Source organism: Hirundo rustica, chromosome 4 (genome assembly GCF_015227805.2).
Source record: "Hirundo rustica isolate bHirRus1 chromosome 4, bHirRus1.pri.v3, whole genome shotgun sequence".
Taxonomy (NCBI): domain Eukaryota; kingdom Metazoa; phylum Chordata; class Aves; order Passeriformes; family Hirundinidae; genus Hirundo; species Hirundo rustica.
The window spans coordinates 46578312-46598851 of NC_053453.1; the positions used below are offsets into that span (position 1 = coordinate 46578312).

The following is a 20540-nucleotide window of genomic DNA, read 5'->3' on the forward strand; positions in this document are numbered from 1 at the left end:
CCATAGCTCTGACTGAAAAGTTTTATTTTTAATCTTCCAAATTAAAGGGAAGGATTCAAATTCCTCATTTACTAGAGAGGCCTGCCTCTCCATAGCAGACACCTGTCTTTTCAAAACCGAGACACTGCCTCTAGCCCCTTTCCCCTGGGTCAAAGCAAGGAGACCACGTGGAAACCTCTCTAGCTTTTGGGACCGAGACAGGGACAGGAACTGGACTGGGCTCCTGACCCTGCAGGGGCAGGAGAAAGACTGAATAGAGCCGTGACTCCCCTCGGACCAAGAGCAGACTCTTTCCTTTTGCCATCGACAAGGACCTGCTCTCTCTAAAGAAAAAGGTTTCCAGCCTCTCTGGGATCTTTAAGGCCTTGAAGGGAAAATTCCTTCTGGCATGGTTTCTCTCTCAAGCTAGCCGAGGCAAAAATGGAGCTGGGGCTCCGAGTGAGAGAGAGCCACTTCACTATTTCATCTGTTGAAAGCTGTTTTTAGGAGATGTTTTAACCTTCTCTTATAACTCCAGGGGGGAGGAGGGTAGATACCTTCTGATGATGGCCCAGCCATTAAAACCAGGTGGGGCAGTGTTTCTTATCTCTTTCACCACCCCTCCATCCTCCAGGGGACATCTTCTGATAATGGGCCATTAGGGCCACCAATGACATGACACACTCCATCATCCCATTGTGAGATGCTCCACACAGTGGGGGAGGAGGCAACTGTTCCCAGCTAGATAAAAACTGGGACTGAAGGACACAAGGTATCCAGTTTTTCCACTGGATTCCCAGAGGAAGACTGGACCCATCTCATCACCACTGGACTTTTTACAGGACCATCTCTACTCCACAGAACCACATCAGTTACTCCAGGAGGATTTATTTGGCCTGCTTCCAACACCCTGACCAACAGGGCGCCAGGTTGTATCCCTGACTCTGTCAGGGTTTTTTCCAAGATTTTTGTTTGCTTCCTTGCTTGTTTTTTTGTACTACTACATTTGTATTTTCCTTTTTTTTTTTTTTTTTAATATCCCCAGTAAAGAACTGTTACTCCTATTCCCATATCTTTGCCTGAAAGCCCCTAATTATAAAAATTATAATAATTTGGAGGGAAGGGGGTTTACATTCTCCATTCCAAGGGAGGCTCTAGCTTTCCTTGGCAGACAACTGTCTTTGAAAACCAAGACAATACTGAAAGAGTCTGACCAGAAAAATTATGGAATCTCCATCCTTGCAGATGTTCAATACTTGGCTGGACATGGACCTGAGCAACCTGATCCCATAACACTTCAATATTTTAAGCAGGATTTTGGACTATGGAGTCTCTTCAAAGTTACCTTATGATTCCACTATAATTACAACAGAACTCAAATCTGCTAATAACTCCAGACAGCCAGCATGACTGGGCCCCAATAGACAACAAACAAAACAAAACCAAAAACACACATAAAAAATCCACCCCACAAAAAACCCTCAACAAAACAACCCCCCCCCCCAACTCTCTCTTACAAGGTAGTACAAAAGGTACAAACCAATCTGGAGACTGTAATTAAGAAACACAAAAATATATAGATTGTTATATTTCAAAATAAGTTACGTGGACTGAAGATAATAGTGGGGGCAAAAGAGTGAGAAAGAAAGCCATGTCAGAATTCTCTCAATATTTGGAGACTAGTCCAAAGTCTGACCTGCAGCAGTCCTTTTGAAAGTTTCACCAGCGTCCTCTACGAACAAACCTGATTTCTGCAGCAAAAGTCCTGCAAATTTTATGAGGAGACTCAATTGCATGATATGCCCAAGCAAGCCATCATTTAAGAATTAGGACATTTTTACAGCCTCCTTGTGTAAAATGACATGGAATGTTAAAAAGCCTTTGAGAGAAACCAGATCACACTGTGCCCTGGGCTCAAAGTAGTTTCACTGTGTGTAAGTGTGCTAATTAGCTGCAGGACTAGCAGACTCAACAAGCCCATGAGAGAGGCAGGCTGTAAAGTAGCATGTGGGTTTAGCTCTAGGAAGGACAACTGTTTTTAATGCACTGCATTTGCAAACTTGGATTGATTTTGAAAGTGATGATTGCTTTGATTTGTGTTTAATGTTTGGAGTAATACATTTAAATCTGGCATCTTAGAATATATGCTTCCAGACAAATACTTAAATAGATATGCAAATGACATCTGCAACTCATTTATAATGCTGCATATATTTAAAACATAAATAAGCTGGCAATTTATCTAGCTACATACACTCTTGAAAGTCCAAAGAAATGAATGAATGGTTTCTTCAAGAGCTAATACAACTGAAATAGAGTTATCAAAGTTTTCAGTATCCTTTCAATTACCATCTTGATCCAAACTAAGATCATGACAGATACATTGCAAAATGTACCCTTATATGCTATTAACAGTATCTTCCTTGATAAGTTGCCATATAAGTAATTTAAAGTCTAAATTTACATTGGTTACTCAGATAATTTATTAATTTCAAATTAGCATCATGTCACAAATTCCATCACAAATGTGATTAAAAACAGCATTAAGTAAACATACTGGCAGTCATTTACCAGAAAGCAAGTTACAGAATCAGAATCACAGAATGTCTAGGTTGGAAGGGATCTCCAAGATCACGGAGTCCAAGCCATGCCCTAACACCTCAACTAGTGCCACATCCAGTCTTTTTTTAAACATGTTCAGGGATGGTGACTCCACCACCTCCCTAGGTAGACTATTCCAGTACATTATCGCTCCTTCCGTGAAAAACTTTTCCCTAATATCCAACCTATATTTCCCTTGACACAGCCTGAGACGGTGTCCTCTCACTCTGTCAGCTGCTGTCTGGAGAAAGAGATCCCCAGCTGTCTACAACCACCCTTCAGGAAGTTGTAGAGAGTGATAAGGTCACCTCTGAGTTTCCTTTTCACCCGGCTAAAGAACCCCAGCTCCCTCAGTCGTTCCCTCACAGGGTTTGTGTTCCAAGCCCTTCACCAGCCTTGTTGCCCTCCTCTGGACATGCTCAAGCGTCTCAACGTCCTTCCTAAACTGAGGGGCCCAGAACTGGACACAATACTCAAGGTGTGGCCTCACCAGTGCCAAGTACAGGGGAAGTATGACCTCCCTGCTCTTGCTGGCCATACCAGTCCTGATACAGGCCAGGATGCCACTGGCCCTCTTGGCCACCCAGGCACACTGCTGGCTCATGTTCAGCTGCTGTCACCAGTACCTCCAGGTCCCTTTCTACATGGGCACTGTCCAGCCACACCGTCCCCAGCCTATAATGCTGCAGGGGGTTGTTGTGGCCAAAGTGCAGGACTCGGTGCTTGGACTTATTAAACCTCATCTTATTGGACTGTGCCCACCCAACCATTCCAGATCTCTCTGCAGAGCCATCCTATCTTCCAACAGATCGACACATTCTCCCAACCGAGTGTCACCTGCAAACTTACTAATGAAAGATTCAATACCCTCTTCCATGTCATCAATAAAAATATTGAACAGAACTGGCCCCAGCACAGACCCCTGAGGGACACCATTGGTTGGTTACTGGCCGCCAGCTGGACGCAGCACTGCTCACCACCACTCTCTGGGCCCAGCCGTCCAGCCAGTTCCTAATCCAGCAAAGAATGCTCCTGTCCAAGCCATGGGCTGCAGTTATTCAGGAGTGTGCTGTGGGAGACTGTGTCAAAGGCCTTGCTGAAATCCAAACAGACAACATCCACAGTTCTTCCTGCATCCACCATGCGGGTTCACCTGGTCATAAAAGGAGACCAGGTTGGTCAAACATGACCCATCTTTCCTAAACTTGTGCTGGCTGGGCCTGCAACCCTGGCCATCCTGTAAATTCTGTGTGATGACACTCAGTATAAACTGTTCCATTATCTTGCCAGGTACTGAGGTCAGGCTGAGTGGTCTACAATTACTAGGATTCTTCCTCCCACCCTTTTTGTGAATGGGTGTCACATTGGCCAGCTTCCAGTCATCTGGAACCTTGCCAGTGAGCCAAGAATGATGGTAAATGATGGAGACTGACTTTGCAAGCTCATCCGCCAGCTCCCTCATCACCCTGGGATGGATCCCATCTGGGCCCATAGATTCATGGATATCCAAGCATCTCACCAGTTCTCTGACTGCCTCCTCTCTGATAATGGGGGGACCATTCTGTTCCCTGACACCAGCAACCAACCCACGAGAACAGCTGTCTTGAAGGCAAGTCAACTTCCCACTAAAACCTGAGGCAAAGAAGGCATTAAGTACTTCTGCCTTCTCCTCATCTGCAGTTACTAAATTCCCTCCCTCATCCAACAGAGAACAAAGGTTGGCCTTACCTTTCATTTTACCATTAATATATTTGTAGAATAATAATAATAATAAAAATAATAATAATAATAATAATAATAATAAAAAGGATTTTTTATTATCCTTTACAGAAGTCGCCATTTTTAGTTCAAACTGAGCTTTGGCCTCCCTAATTTTTTTCCTACATGCTTTAGCAGCCCCCTTAAATACTTCCTGAGAGATCTAACCCTCCTTCCAAAGATGATACATCCTCCTTTTATTCCTAAGTTCTTCCAAAACCTCCTTGCCCATCCAGGCACAGTCTGTTCCTGTGCCCTCAAAATCTCTGTTTTGAAGCACGCCCACCTCTCCTGAACGCCTTTATTTTTAAGGGCTGCTTCCCAAGGAACTCTCTGAATAAGTCTCCTAAACAGACCAAAGTCTGCCCTCTGGAAGTCCAATTTAAGAATCTTATTGGTGTTCCTCCTGATTTCACCAAACACCAAGAACTCTATAACTTCATGATCATTCTGCCCCAAGCAGCCTCAAACCATCACATCTCCCACCAGCCCATCTCTATTTGCAAACAACAGATCTAACATAGTCCTCCCCTGGGTTCACCGACCAGCTGTAACAAAAAGTTGTCCCCCATGCACTCTAAAAATTTCCTGGACTGCCTTTTTTTTGCTATATTAAGTTCCCAGCAGATGTCTGGCAAGCTGAAGTCACCTACAAGAACAAAGGCTGAATGATCCTGAAACATTACCTAGCTGCTTATAGGATAAGTTGTCCACCTCTTCCTCCTGGCTGGGTAGACAATAACAGACTCCCAGTAGAATGCCAGCCTCACTGGCTTTCCCCTTAATTCTTACCCATAGGCATTCAACTCCATCTTCATTAGTTTCAATAGCTATAGCATCAAAAGCCTTCTTAATATAAAGGGACACTCCTTCACCTCTCCTCCCTTTCCTGTCTCTTCTGAAGAGCTTGTAGCCATCCAGTGCAGCTCCCCAGCTATTTGAGTCATCCTACCATGTTTCTGTGATGGTGACTACATCATAGCTTTGCTGTTGCACCATGGCCTCCAGCTCTTCTTGTTTGTTACCCATGCTGTGTGCATTGGAATACATGCACCTCAGCTGGGCTACTGATTTCACCCCTAACTTAGGCTTACTACCCTTGGGCCTGCTTTCAGACAGTCCAGCTGCATCCCCTTCCCCCTTCAAACCTAGTTTAAAGCCCTCTCAACAAGTTCTGCCAGTTCATGAGCTAAGAACCTTTTGCCCTTAACAAAGACATGTATCCCATCTGGTTCCAACAAAGCAGGTGCCATAAAACTTGCCCCATGATCAAAGAATCCAAAATTTTGTCAATGACACCAGCCCTTAAGCTAGTTGTTAATGATGTGAGTTTTCCTATTTCTTTCATCATTTTTCTCCGCCACCAAAGGGACCGAGCAGAACGCTACCTGGGCCCCTGTCCTATCAAACCCTTGTCCCAGGGCCCTAAAGTCTCTTTTAATCACCTTGACACTCCTCTTTTCAATCTCATCACTGCTAGCCTGAAGTATCAGCAGTGGATAGTAATCAGAGGCTGGAATCAGTCCAGGAAGTCTCTCAGTGATAATTCGTACCCAGGCCCTAGGGAGGCAGAGACTTCCCAATGGGATGGGTCCGGGCGACATATGGGGCCTTCTGTTCCCCTCAGAAGTGAGTCAAGTACTACAATTACCCTTCTTTTCTTCTTGATGTTAGAGGTGGAGATCCATCTTACAGATGAATCATAATTGGGAGGCTCACTGGGCAGATAATTTCCCTCTAAATCATCTGGCTGGCTCTCTAGATCCAGGGCCTCATACCTATTCTGAAGGGGCACCTGGCTAGGGGATGGGGGTTGGGAGGAGTTTTTATTATTACCTCCCCAAGCAGGGACCCATTTCCACTCCCCTTCATCTACCAGGTGCCCTTCTATTGCCTGGGAGTGGGAGGAAAATGAGTCCTCTGAATCTTGATGGGCCTCCCTTAAAGATGGAAGAGCTGAACTCCACCAGTCTATCTCCCTTTCACTTTCTCTGATACTCCTTAATTGTTGCATTCTGCTCTGCACTGTTTTCATATTGTATTTTATGTCACTTCTTTTTATATTGGGTTTTGTGTTATAATGGTTTGTTCTGTACTCCCCTGTTCCCCTGGAAAGTGTTTTATTCCAAGGTTTGTCCTTATCCCTCTTCCCTGTCACTCCTCCCAGTCCCCTCCTACAGGCCTTGTCTGTCATTCAGCTGTTCCTCCCAGCTTTTGAAGAGTTTGGGAAAGGACATCAAATGACAGAGCAGGAGCCAAGGAGGTTCCTCACTTTATGTTCCCATTGGTTTCTTCAAATGTCCCTCTAACGCTGTTCCATGCTCCAGAGGGGGGTGGGGGGGGGGGGGGGAACCTGGAACCCAGAACCAGGAACCAATCCCATTCCTTCCACTACACCAGTCACATTTCAATGGTCAAAAAGAGGAGGAGTTGTCTGTGGCAATTGGGACCCCTTCCCCCAACAAGCGATTTGGGATCTGTGCAAAGCTCACAAGGGATTTGGACATGGAAGTGAATACTTTCGCAGCCTTTTAAAAGCAAATTTAGCAGGAAGTGGACTAATCCTGTAACTAATCCTGCTTTGACCAGTTCTGCTTTTCAGCAGAAATCACCAGATGTGGCCTTTACTGATTGTGACATGAGTAGACCCAATCTAACCACTGAATGCCTCCAGGAGCCTTTCAGGCTGCAGCTGACAGAGCCTTTGTACCTAGGTGACACAGACTGGCATTTAGGTTCAATGGATCTGCAGGTGCCAGGCTCCTGGCAACAGATTGGCAGTAAGTATGTCATCCTTGGGGACACTAAGCACACCCCACAGGAGATCGAGATCCTTCTGGGTTTTGTCTCATCAAATCCTGAACAACTAGTTCTCTGGCTGCACTGTGTCTGCCCACCCATGTTTCTGCCAAAGGGGCAAATAATAGGTCAAGCAATTCCAGCACCAGACCCGTTCCTTGAGAAAGACATCACGAGGAACAGACACCCTGAGGTTTGCTGCACACAAGCCATTGGGAGGGACAAACCCAAAATATGGTGTGAGGTCCGTCGGGGTGGGGAAGTCACAAACACCAAAGGACCTTTGGGGCAGATGTAGCCATCACACTGGGAACCGCAAAATGTGGCTGCGCACATACAAGGTGTAGGGGGAATGCAGTTGGCAAAACAGTCAAAGAATGTCATGCAAATTGAGGGGCCAAATGGACAACTGGCCACACTGCGTCCATTTGTTTTGGATTATTCGGAGCCCTTGTTGGGGAGAGACCTGATGGCCCAGTGGGGGTCACGATTGGCATCCCAGATGCCCCCTCCCCCCGGTTTTTCGGGTGGCGGTCACTGAAAAGCACCCTACCCAGAAGCTCAATTGGAAAACTGATTCACCAGTCTGGGTGGAGCAGTGGCCGCTCAGTAAAGAAAAATTGAAGGCGCTTCAGGAGCTAGTAGATGAACAGCTAGCCAAAGGCCACATTGTGGAAACTACGTCACTATGGAACTCCCTGGTCTTTGTTATCAAAAAAGCAAAGAAAGACAAGTAGCAGGTCCTCCACTCTCCATCGAATTAATAATGTCATTGAGGACATGGGTTCTCTCCAACCAGGGATGCCGTCCCCAGCAAAGCTTGCCCAAAATTGGAATTTGGCAGTTAATGATATCAAAGATTTTTTTTTTCCAGATTCCTCTGCACCCTGACGATGCCCCACGTTTCACCTTCTCAGTCCCTATCATCAACCAAGAAGCCCCAAGGAAAAGATACCACTGGAAATTTCTTCCCCAGGGGGTGAAGAACTCGCCATTTATCTGTGAGTGGTACCTCTCTTCCCTGCTGTCCCCAGTGCGCGCAGCTATAGGATGATGTGCTCGTGTGTGCCCCCAGTGATGACTTACTGTCCCACGCACTTGACCTGACAATCGATTCTTTGGCTGCTGCAGGAGGAAAAGATTCAAAAGATGCTACCTTGGGTCTGGAGATTAGTAAGCGGACCATTGTGCCGCAAAAATTGGCTGTCAAAAATAACATCAGGACCTTAGCAAATGTCCAGCAGTTGTGTGGGTCTTTAAATTGGGTAAGACCTTGGTTAGGTCTGACCACTGAGGACCTAGACCCCCTCTTCAACCTGTTAAAAGGAGGAGAGGAGCTAAGTTCTCCTAGAACCCTTACCCAAGAGGCAAGAGCAGCCTTAGAAAAGGTGCACGACTGTATGGCCACCAGACAGGCAAACAGGTGCAAATCAGACTTGCCATTCAAATTCATCATTTTAGGCAAATTGCCACACCTCCACAGGGTGATCTTTCGATGGGAGAAAGTAGACAAATCAAAAAAGGATGAAGACTGTAGGGATCCCCTCCTGGTAATAGAGTGGGTTTTCCTCAGACACCACTAGTCCAAAAGAATGACCAGGCCACAGGAACTGGTGGCAGAATTGATCTGGAAGGCCAGGACCTGGATCAGGGAGTTGGCAGGATGTGATTTTGAGAGCATTCACATCCCAATTAAGGGAAACTCAGGCCAAATTACTAAGGCAATGTTGGAGCATCTGCTTCATGAGAATGAAGCTTTTCAGTTTGCTCTGGATAGTTACACAGATAAAATTTCAATTCATCAGCCTGCCCACAAATTATTAGGAGAAAAAATTCAATTCAAATTGTCATTAAAAAGTGTTCAGAGCAGGAGGCCCTTGAAGGCTCTAACCATTTTCACAGACGCATCTGGAGCATCCCACAAATCAGTAATGACTTGGAAGGATCCTCAAACTCAGCAGTGGAAGGAAATTGTTGAGGGATCACCTCAAGTAGCTGAGTTGGCTGCAGTTGTTAGAGCTTTTGAAAGATTTCCTGAACCATTCAATTTGGTCACAGATTCGGCCTATGTAGCAGGTGTAGTATCCAGAGATAAGCATGCTGTACTGAGTGAGGTCTCCAACACTGCACTTTTCAACTTGCTCTCAAAACTAGTGAATTTAGTCTCCCACCGAGAGCAACAATTTTATGTGATGCACATCAGGTCACACACCGATTTACCAGGGTTCATAGCCGAGGGCAACAGAAGGGCTGATGCTCTTGCTGCACCTGTGGAGATGGCCCCACTCCCAAACATCTTAGAACAAGCAAAGATCAGCCACCAGCTTTTTCACCAGAATGCACCAGGCCTAGTCTGCCAGTTCCACCTAACTTGGGAACAGGCTCAGGCAATTGTGTCAATGTGTCCCTCGTGCCAGCAACACGCACTCCCAGCCCTGAGTGCAGGAGCAAATCCCAGGGGATTAAAACAGCTGTGAGGTATGGCAGACAGATGTGACACACATCATGTCCTTTGGTAGGCAAAGGTATGTCCATGTATCTGTGGACACCTTTTCTGGAGGTGTCTATGCCTCTGCCCACACAGGGGAGAAGTCCAGTGATGCCATGAAACACCTGATACAGGCTTTGTCCTTCCTGGGCACCCCCAAATCAATAAAAACTGATAATGGACCCACGTACACATCCAAGGATTTCAGAAGCTTCCTGCAGCAAAGGGGAGTAGAGCACAAAACCGGCATCCCCTACTCCCCGACAGGTCAGGCCATCATGGAAAGGACCCACCAAAATCTCAAAAGGGTCCTCAGCCAATAACATCAGTCTCTAAAACTAGAAACACCCCAAATCCAGTTATCCAAACCTTGTTCACACTGAATTTTTTAAATTGCACATATGAAAATCTTAACCCACCAATTGTGCGCCATTTCAGAGAGAACTGCCAACTGCAGCTGAAAGCAAAGCCTCCGGTAATGGTAAAGGATCCAGCAACCAGGGAAACAGAGTGTCCGCATGATCTAGTCACCTAGGGTAGGTACGCCTGCATGTCCACTCCCTCAGGTCTCAAGTGGGTGCAATCTAAGTGGGTGAGACCTTTCATCCCTAAAAGTGCAAAGCCACCAGCAGAGGCCCCACAAGTGATCAACGCTGCCTAGAGAAGGAGAAAGCGCTGGACCCTCTCCCTCTAATTATCTTTTCTTCCCCCAAGAGTGTTTTTTCTGGACCTTTTGTTTACACTGGATTTCATCCTTTTTATTTTTCAGTTTTAGAAGTACTCAAGATCCAAACTGTGAGCAACTCCCACAGACTGAGCCTTCCTCCTAATTTGATAAAAATGGGGGAGATGTTGCATTCTGCTCTGCGTTGTTTTCATATTGTATTTTATGTAACTTCTTTTTATATTGGGTTTTGTGTTATAATGGTTTGTTCTGTACTCCCCTGTTCTCCTGGAGTGTTTTATTCCAAGGTTTGTCCTTATCCCTCTTCCCTGTCACTCCTCCCAGTCCCCTCCTACGAGCCCTGTCTGTCATTCAGCTGTTCCTCCCAGCTTCTGGAGAGTTTGGGAAAGGACATCAAATGATAGGGCAGGAGCCGAGGAGGTTCCTCATTTTATGTTCCCATTAGTTTCTTTAAATGTCCCTCTAACCCTGTTCCACTCCCTCTTTAGCCCTCATTGGGTGTTGGTTTGTCCCCTTCTTTAGCCCCACCCCTGTATACAAGCCCAGAACATGAGGCCAGGTCAGGACTTGGCCTGAGCAGCTGAACGGATGCAGAGGTCCGACAGGATGGAATAAAGACGGGAACAAGGCCCTCTCACCAAGTCTGGCCCCTTTCTTCCGCCATAGACGTGGTCTCTCCTGTGATAAGGGAAAAAGCCCCTTCGCTGCTCCCCTGGTTTCTAGGGCCCAGGGGAGTTTTCCTGTCTGGTCGCAGTCTTGAGCTAGCCTGTGCAAAACACAGCCAGCGGCTCTGATAGAGACAAGCGACACTTAATCTTTCAACTTCCTCCCTAAGTTCGACCACCAGTGAAAGGAGGTCATTCACCTGTTCACACCGCAGGCACGCTTTCTCCACAACATCCTGTGAAAAAACTGATAAGCTCAAACATTGTGGGCAGGAATGGGTCTGTACAGACACATCCCTTTTGGAGGGCTCCACCTGGTCACATACACTTGCACCAACTCCAGTTTTTGACTCTGTTGAAACCATTACTAACAGAAACCCCATAACTGACCAGCCAGCAGAAACACCTCAAACAACACACAGCACACCTTACTAGCAAGAGAACTTGCAACCCTGCCTGCTCGCCCTGGCTACGCGAACTGCCGCGCAAACTGCCGTGGTCACACCCCAGAGACATGCCACACCCATTTGCCTGCTCCTGTTTGCTGCGCTCCAGGTCGTCACGCTCCCTAGAGGGCTCTTATAATCAGTCACTCAGTAACAAAGGAAGCTCTACTCCTCATTCCCGAATGCCTCACGAAGTTATTCTTACTTTTAATAGCACAAATAATATTGCAACCCATCACTGAACAAATCTACAGAGGCAGCCTTAGGCTAAGTCACAGAAGTGCTTTGAGATTTAAGAGAATAGAAACAAACATGACATGGAGTGAAACTGACAACCCTTCAAGTATACCAACAGTTCCACTATGTTCAAGCAGCTTTATCCGAGATACTTTCTAAGCTATGCTATAATATTCTACGTACCTCAGCTTCATATTTTATTTTCTTCTCTTCTAAAATATGCGCATGCTCTTCCTTTTGATGCTCAAATTCTGATTTCAGAAAGGTATGGTCGTAACGTAGTTTGTTATACAGTGTTCTGTATTTTTCTACTTCCTAAGTTAGACCAAAAAAAAAGAAATCAATTAAAAGTTTTCAAATTTATTTCCAATGTTTCTATTGTTACACAAGTTATCTTTGATGAACTGAGTGTTGCCTCCTCCCTCTTCCACAACTTCAACCTTCCCTGCCTGGGACAACAGTAACAGAAAAATAATATCATACTTTGCTCCCCTTTCAGTTTTAATTTTCCCTAAGGTTTTAGGAACAACTATAAAGCAGTGATCACAACTCTAAATGAAATAGAATTTCAACCCTTATGACTTACATTTTCTAGCTTCTGATAACGCTCTCTCATAGGAGACTCCAATTCCTCATACATTTTTGCCTTTAACTGTTCTAATTTTTGAGGAGTTAGCACCTTAAAACAGAAAAGTATCACAAATAATTAGTAATATTCAGTTATTTACACTATGATAGGTACATAGCCAGGAAGAAAGTATTTCAAAAATTATTAATAATTCCACTTAATTTTTAATGTTTTTCTAAAGAAATTTCAATAGTAGTTACAGAAGCAAAAAAAACATATTAGTGAACTAAAAATATTCTGGGAAGATAACAGAAGCATTTGGAATGTCAGCATTTATCAGCAGAAGCAACACAAATTTCAGGCTGAATTGCCAAGAGACTTATCTTCTTTGTGGGGGTGGGGGAAGGAAAAGCAGTCTCACATAAAAGATCAAGAATTAGTGTCCAACCTAAACAGTAAGTGAACCATCCTGAAAAGATGAAAATGAGCAATACACCAAATAATTATTTGCAGAACACATTAAATGTGTGTTCTCCAACGGATACATGGGTATCGGTTTGAATTTAAAAAAAACATCAGGAAAGATTCCTTGCCTTAAGCTCCATTCTGTATGGTATTTTGTTACAATTTCTTGGTATGGTTCACACAGCAAACTATCTACCAAGAAACAGAATTTAAAACAAAAAATTTCAGCCACAACTGTGGCATATTCTTATTTATTCTACCTTTCTTTCACTTATCTGTACCCTGAAGTCTCTGGAAACTAGGTTCTAGTTATGGTACTGAGGCACATCTTCTCCATTCAGAGTCTGGGATCCTTTGGTTAGAGATTATATTTGTTACCTAAGAACATGTCCTACATTACTTTAAGTAAACAAGCAGTTCCATAGATTGTCACCCAAGTTATCTTAAATGTTGAGGATTATTTTTGTTTGATTTTGGTTTGGGATGTTTTAAGAAAAAGAAAGAAGAAAGCTGTCATCACAAAGAGAAACAAATACCTATTTTTCTAGTCACTTATCCTAACAGGTTTAGGCACTTAAGTTACCCTCCAAGGCAGATGATTCTCCCGCTAACAGCGGAGCAAGCACAGATGGAGACTGAGAGTCTTACACAGCACCTAACAACAGGATTTGGACGATTCAGTTAAACAAGGAAACAGTCATTTCAACCCACAGTCACTCTAGAGGAGAGCCATTACTTGGATTGGGTAAATTTCAAGACACCTGAAATATATCCAAGCTGGGTATACGCATGCTGCATTGACAGAAAAAAATGCATGTCCCTACTACAGGATAAAAATACATACCAAGTCCTTCCAGTAAACTGTCTCACCTGCAGCTTCACTTGTTCCAGCTCTTGTGTTTTAGCCAGCAACTGATCTTGAAAGTCAGCAAGAAGCTGCTGAAATTTGTCATGCACAGCCTGTTTTTCAACTAACAACCGTTTCAGTTCATCTTGTGATTTGGTATAATCCTCTTGTAATCTGAAAGATAAAATATATATTTACTTTATATTCACCTTTTAAAATTAGAATTTAAAGGTCAAAAGATGCACAGAAGCATACATACAAGCACCAAATAAGAACTAAGCTATTAATATCCTCTTCCTGTAATATATTGAAAAGCTATCCCATACTTACAAGTATAAAATGTACTGCAGAAACATTATCTGCAATGTCTTAAAGAACATTTAATTGTTTATTCTCTAATATGAACAACACTCAAATCTGTCCTTCCACACAGAAATAGCTAACACACATCTCACACATCCCTTCCAACATTTAGCTTCACCTTTTAACAACTCAAAGGAGAAACTTGTTTAAATTGATGTACCTTAGATGTTCTGCCCTTAGAGTTTGATAATTTGCTTTATGGTGTTCACTTCGCATTTTTTCATCCATCAAAAGCTTTAGTATTTCTTGTGAATTAGCTGCATCACCATTTTCACCCACAGGAGGAAGGAGGTTGCCCAAACCATCCATTTTATGATGACTGTTCACGATGAGTATGGAGAAGACAAGATTAATGTATAACTAATCTACAAGGCCATCCACTCCTTTCGCTGACATCTCAAAAGATCAAGACACCTGAACAAATACAAGGACATATAATTAGCATTCAAGTACATTCACAGTTCAAAGGTTTCACATACTGCTTTTGCTTTCAGTACAGAAGAATCCTGGTTCTGCTGTAACACAGGTTAGAAACCTTTACTGAAAGTACAACTCTTCTCTATTTATGCAGCCTGCCCTTAAAAGTAATAGCCCTTCAAGAGGCACTGAATACATGAAGGTCATTTGAGTCAATACAAAATAAGAACAAGCACTACTATCTGACAGATTACATGAAATTTTATTTTTACTTATGCAATGCACTGAGACTCCAACTATGATGCCCTAATTATGCCTTTTTAATCACAGCTCAAGCAGAGGTCACAGACAGCAGACACACAGCTTTTCTTACTACTTATTAAAGTCAAAGTCTGTCACACTATCCTAACAGGTTGTATTAATCAATACACCAGTATTTCAGTCGGAAGAAAGGCAAATAATTCTCTATTGAATTCCTATCAAGCCCTCTCTGGAGAAGAGTTAAGGTGTTAGGGACAGCCTGGAAGACACCTGCCCACAGTTCAGTCCTGAAATACATCACTTCCTTATTTTCAAAGCTTATATGTGTTTTTTCGTGACCTTTCCAAAAAGACTTTTGCAAAATGTGATGAGATGGGTGTGAGGAAAGCTGCAAGAGTTCCTGAGAAATAAGGAAGTATTCTAATACATCCCATTAGTGCTTTTTGATATTTACAGCAATAGGTATTAATCTGATCACTACTGACACTTCTACAGGATCTGGGGGAGGGAGGACCGTAACTGAATTTAAGGGAAGTTACAAAACTTTGAAAACAACTACTCTGCCATTTTAGCTTTTTGTATAGCTAGACTGATGCCTAAGAAGTCCATGTCTGCGGTGTGCAAAGTGTACCTTTGTACAACGTAAAACTCACACAGAAACAATGATAAATCTCTATCACTACAAATACCTCACCTTCCTTGCATGCACACTTGCATGTATGTTTTCTACCACTGCACTCTTTCATGGAGGTATCTTAAACACTTACCATTTGATTTTATAAACCCCTGAACTATAAACAAGATGAAAATCTGTCTTCCATACAGAAAAAAAACCTCATCCATTCCACTAAGACATGATAATGTCAGGAAAACATAAATGTAGGACATTCTTTCCCATTTTTTCTTCCTCCATTGCTAAAATGAGAAAAAATCAGAGAAAAATTTACCACTTATAACATTAGTCTAGGCAAAGCAACAACAGCAAGATTGTATTCTGCTTCACCCAAATTTGCTGAGAGAACGAAGAGGAAGAAATCAGAAGAACACTCTCCTGTGACTGTCCTAAACGCACAACCAATTTCAAACATTAATGACACAGGTTACAAAGGCCCTTCTAATCAATACAATCTCTTTTTCGTCCCTGAATTTTGTTGGCTGTTGAGAAAAAAAGGAAAACAGCAATTTTCAAACTCACTATAAAGACATTTTCAATTGTTAAACCAACAGCTAGATGAGAAGAACAAATCAGTGATGCTAAAGACAATAAATCACGTGAGAGGAGAGAAAGTTTTAGTACACCGAGAAAATTCAAGGCAGCATGCCCCTAAGAATTTCTAAGCATATCAAAAGGGTTAACATGATTGCTATTAAAAATAAACAAAACCATCACACAAACAACAAACGAAAACAACAACAACAAAAAAACCAACAACCAGGCGATAGTACTTTGCTTTCATATGCTATAGATACTAAATAATGATCAAAGTTACCAACTATCAATAGTTATCTATTGATAAGTATCAAACTGTAAGCCAAAGCCCAGAATTAGGAACACAGCATTTAAAGGCGGGTCTGAATCCTTACTTGAGTAAGAAGTAATTCTGAAGTGGCATAATGGAGATAAAGCCAAAGACACCAAGAAAACACTACGTTTTCTGAGAGCCAAAAGATAAGCTGAAGCACAGCCTTTTGTACTCTCTATTCCAACCTGCTGCAGGTGAGAAGTATATTCTCTCCTCACAGCTCTTGCTACTATCAGAAAGTGCACAAATTACAAAGCAAGACACACACCTGGCCATGTATTCATATGCATGAAGATTTAATGAAAAAGATAAAAGGAGAAAAGAAAGGGAGATAATTGCAGCTGACAAAACAATGCTCCAGACTGCAAAAGCCTAAACTGTATTTCAGGAAACAAATCTCTTTTGGCTTGCAGGGACATCTAGCGGCAAATGTCATGATTTGTAGTCCTGGTGACAACTGAAACAGACGATAGATTTCATTACTTTGTGAGAGTTCTTTCCTCAAAAACACAAAGAGCTATTTGTAATATTTAACCGATTCACATGCAAAAAAGCTTTTGTTGTTTTGATGTTCTTTTCCCCACATGACAAAATAATTTCTGACAGTAAACTGTCAATAGTCAACAACGTTTAGGGATACAAATACTTTAAGTATATTACCAACCAGTATCTCTTCTGTGCTAATGGCTAACAGTAGTTTCTCACAGTCATAAAATAATCTTCAAAATTACACAAGGACTACACCCATAACTTTTGAGAAATACTTTAAAAGAACTCTAGGTTCTTCCTCTCTTGGAGATGTGTTCAAGAAGTGGAGAAGCATAAAACATACTTTAAAGAAACAAAACCCACCATCATACCTAAACTTAATTCTACACCTACTTATTGCTTTATGCAATTTTATGCCAAATTTTATCAAGCTACGAAACAGCAAACTTGTATCAGTCACCCCAAATTCATACTATGAAACCTTAACATAATTTTCCACAGAAATAAATATAAAGGCATTGGTGCAGAGTCCTAGGAAATGCACGTTCTATAGGTAAAATGGCAATACTTACTGTAGAATAGCTAAGTGAAGTAAATCAATTACACTTCCAAAAATCACCTTTATTCTACCTTTCTTCTCCAATTATTTCTCCTCCTAAAGAAACACTGCTGAATGACCTACTGAACATCTCTCCTCTTTATGGGTGCATATCATGAAAGGGCTTTTCTTTTGCAAGATTTTTCAGCTATATTATTTTAAATTTTCTTTGCTACAAGCTCTTAAAAGTGAGAATATTTGCATTTAGAGAAAAATATGATACATCAATATGATTTTTTCTTGATATGATTTTTATGGCATTTTGTTCACAACAACAAGGCTTCTTTCTTGTTCACCTGGCATAACCAAATGACATGACTGCCCCACATATTGGTAATTCCCCTGAGTGCCATACATAACTCATGCATGGCTCTTTTCCATACCACAACCACACTTAAAACACTTAAATTTATCATGTTTGAACACAGTTTTAAACAGCTAGATGATACAATGAATATAATTTTGCAACTAACAATGAAAAAACTGACAGTATTCAGCCTTGTGCAGGTTTTGCTCAAGCAGTAAAATTCTCAGTAAGATCTGTGGAAGTCAAAGAGCTTCTTCACACAAATCATGATCTAATTCCTCTGCCTCTTCTGTCACAACTCCAGACCTCTTTATTTGCTCTTTCTTTTTTTCTAATAGAATTAGCCAAGATCTTCTGAAACAATTAACTATTTGCCTGAAAGAGTGGAAAACTCAAGGAAAGCACAGCCTCATGAAAACAACTCTACAAACACCACGACCCTCTCATCCCTGCTCAAGAGCCTACAGGAAGACCAGATAATAAACTAATGCAAAAGTGTAATCCAACACAAGGGCTCACTGTCACCAGGAACAGGAGGGTTCCACTCCTCATTTCTTTATCCTCATTCCTGTGTTTGTTATTCATCAGACCCCTTCATGAACTGTTTTAACTCAAGAAGCCAACACACTCAAATAAGCAGAAGACACTCAATAGTTTGTCTGTGAGCTCATGGAAAAATCCAGCAAGCGACATCATCAGTGAAAGTGGGCAGCTGGTACCAACTAGGGTAAAGGAACAAAGAGCCAAGTAAACAGATAGGAGGAGGAGCAAGCCTTTCTCCTTTCAGGAGCTGGGAGCTGGCACAGCACAGAGCTCAGTTGTTCACAAAATCACAGCCTTGGACTAGATACCCAGATTTTAGACAGTCACAGTTCAGTGAAACAAACCGTATCTTAAACAACTATGCAACACACTCACAAGAGATCAGAATTCCCATGAACACCAAGTGTGTAATAAAAAAAAAAAAAAAAACCACCCTTCTATATAATTTGAGAAATGTGACAGCACACCACATTTTACTGTAACAGTCCATATTCTATGGAACTGTCAGCAGCAACTTGCAACCGTCAAAGCAATCACCTTAAAAAAAAAAATCTAGGGAGGCAAAACCAGAGAGAAACAGGAAAACCTTTGTTATAGAGAGTTCCATAACCTGGACACTGCTCAGATGTTACTGCAGAGAATCCAGTGAAAATAAACACTTAACACTTTTGTGCACCTTCACAGAAATACTGCAGAATATCTGTATGACAGCTGCAACACAGAAGACATCAACCTCATGCAAGCCTCTATCGCTCCCTCCACAACACTGTTCAAGGTAAAAGTTTCAACAATTTACCATATATTATTGCAGTGTCCATCCAAACACACAGCACATGGTACCACCCTTTCAGTTTCTGTCCTTATACTACAGATCCTGTTACTTATTAGGTGTAAAACAACAAACAAACTCTTAACTCAGGGTTAAAATTTGTGTTTTAGCCACATACATTACCAAGTCAAACTGACAGTAGTTACTGATCAAACTGAGTTTTGAATGAGAGCTCAGCTGGTAAATTGAGCTGTACTCAAGAGCAGCCAGTCTATACAAGCCATGCATTTTTTTCCACTGTATTTCCATGGCAGGAAACCCTCAAACACACATAAATTTTCACTAAAATCTCATTCAAAGTTCTGTTTATCTGTTTAGGCATACAAATGGCTGTTTTTTGCAAATACAGCTCTAGTCCATAACCAAAACTCTTCTGAAGAATCACTTCCCTTTCATATTGACTGAAAAATCACGATGTTCAGGGAGGGCATAAGTTTCACACTGGCATACGTATCCCACATCTCCTGTAGGCAGAAACGTGATTTTATATACACTCTACAGTACATGGACGAAGTTCGAGTGAGAGGCCAAGCAGGCCACTTAAGTCACCTTTTTATTGTTAATTTTTTTTTTACTTATGGACGTAGGAGCTCGGTCAGAGAAACAACACTGGCACGGTTGACACATATCCAGAAGCACAGAAAAATAATGATTTTCCTCACAGCGAACGTGGCTGAGAATCGCTGGTGGAAAGCAAACCAGACAAGCGTAAACACTCGAACGCCAGCAGCGAGCGGCCCCCTCCTGCCCCTGAACCGTGCCGGGCGACCCCGAACGCAGCAGGCCGCAGAGGCCGCAGCAGGCTGTTCCGGAGGCGGAGCAGCGGGCACAGAGGAGCGCTGGGCTCTCCCGTCCCAGCTGCGCAGAGAACGGCCCGGGCCGGGGAGAGAGGGCGCTGGGCCCGAGCAGAGGCGAAGGGGCCTCCCCGCCAGTTCGCCTAGAGGTGCAGCCCTAAGCACGCAGAAGGGCCGCGGTCAGCCCAGCCGCCATCACAGTCCGGCCGCGCACACAGCCCGGCTCCCCCCTTACAGCCCGGTTCTCCGCACACCCTGGCTCCCCCTCGCACAGCGCAACCCCCACCCACAGACCAGCCAGGCGTGGGTGCCGCCGGCCCCAGCAATTTAAAAATGGCGCCTCTCACCTCCCGCCGGCGGCGCCGCCCGCCGGGGCCCGCGGCGCGCGGGGCACCCTGGGAGCGTTGCCGGGGAAACGGGCGGGCTCCACAATGGCGGGGCGAGGCCTCAGGGCTCCCTGAGCGCGCTGATGCGTCCAGGCACCGCTGCTCTCGCACAGTGGTCGGCTGCTACCACCGGCTGAAATACTGTAAACAGCATCTTCTCGTAAACATCCTCATTTTCCCATTGAAGTCTCTTTGAATGAAGCAAGAACTTGAACGTCCTGATCAGTAGTGGCATTCCTCTAATAAAGCTAACAGCGCTTTGATAAGAATTAAAATTGTTTTCAATTAGTATATTAGAAGGTGGGTATTGGTGATGACACACGCACATATCGAAAGAAAAAGTGACAAAAAACCGCCTAAGCCAAATGCCACTCTTGCCGGCAGCTGGAAATTACAGCTGCAGTCACTCCCCAGAAGTGGCTGCAAGCTAGTTAAGTGCCTAGATAGGTGATTTCCACAGCTACAATGGCGAGAATTTAGCGCTTCTCTGTC

The 20540-nt window shown here is 43.3% G+C and overlaps 1 protein-coding gene across 4 annotated transcripts in view; it reads right to left on the reverse strand.

Moving 5' to 3' along the window:
• Positions 1-20052, reverse strand: part of CEP83 (centrosomal protein 83) — a 35180-nt gene extending 15128 nt beyond the window's left edge. The window contains exons 1-5 of one of the 4 annotated variants that reach the window (XM_040063015.1): positions 20010-20052; positions 14062-14315; positions 13562-13712; positions 12245-12337; positions 11842-11973 (exon numbers count right to left, since the gene is read on the reverse strand). In XM_040063015.1, the coding sequence (XP_039918949.1) occupies positions 11842-11973; positions 12245-12337; positions 13562-13712; positions 14062-14210 (525 nt within the window). In that variant the 5' untranslated portion in view covers positions 14211-14315; positions 20010-20052. The other 3 variants (XM_040063017.2, XM_040063018.2, XM_040063016.2) reach the window with 3 other exon arrangements.
• Between the last annotated feature and the right edge of the window lie 488 nt (positions 20053-20540).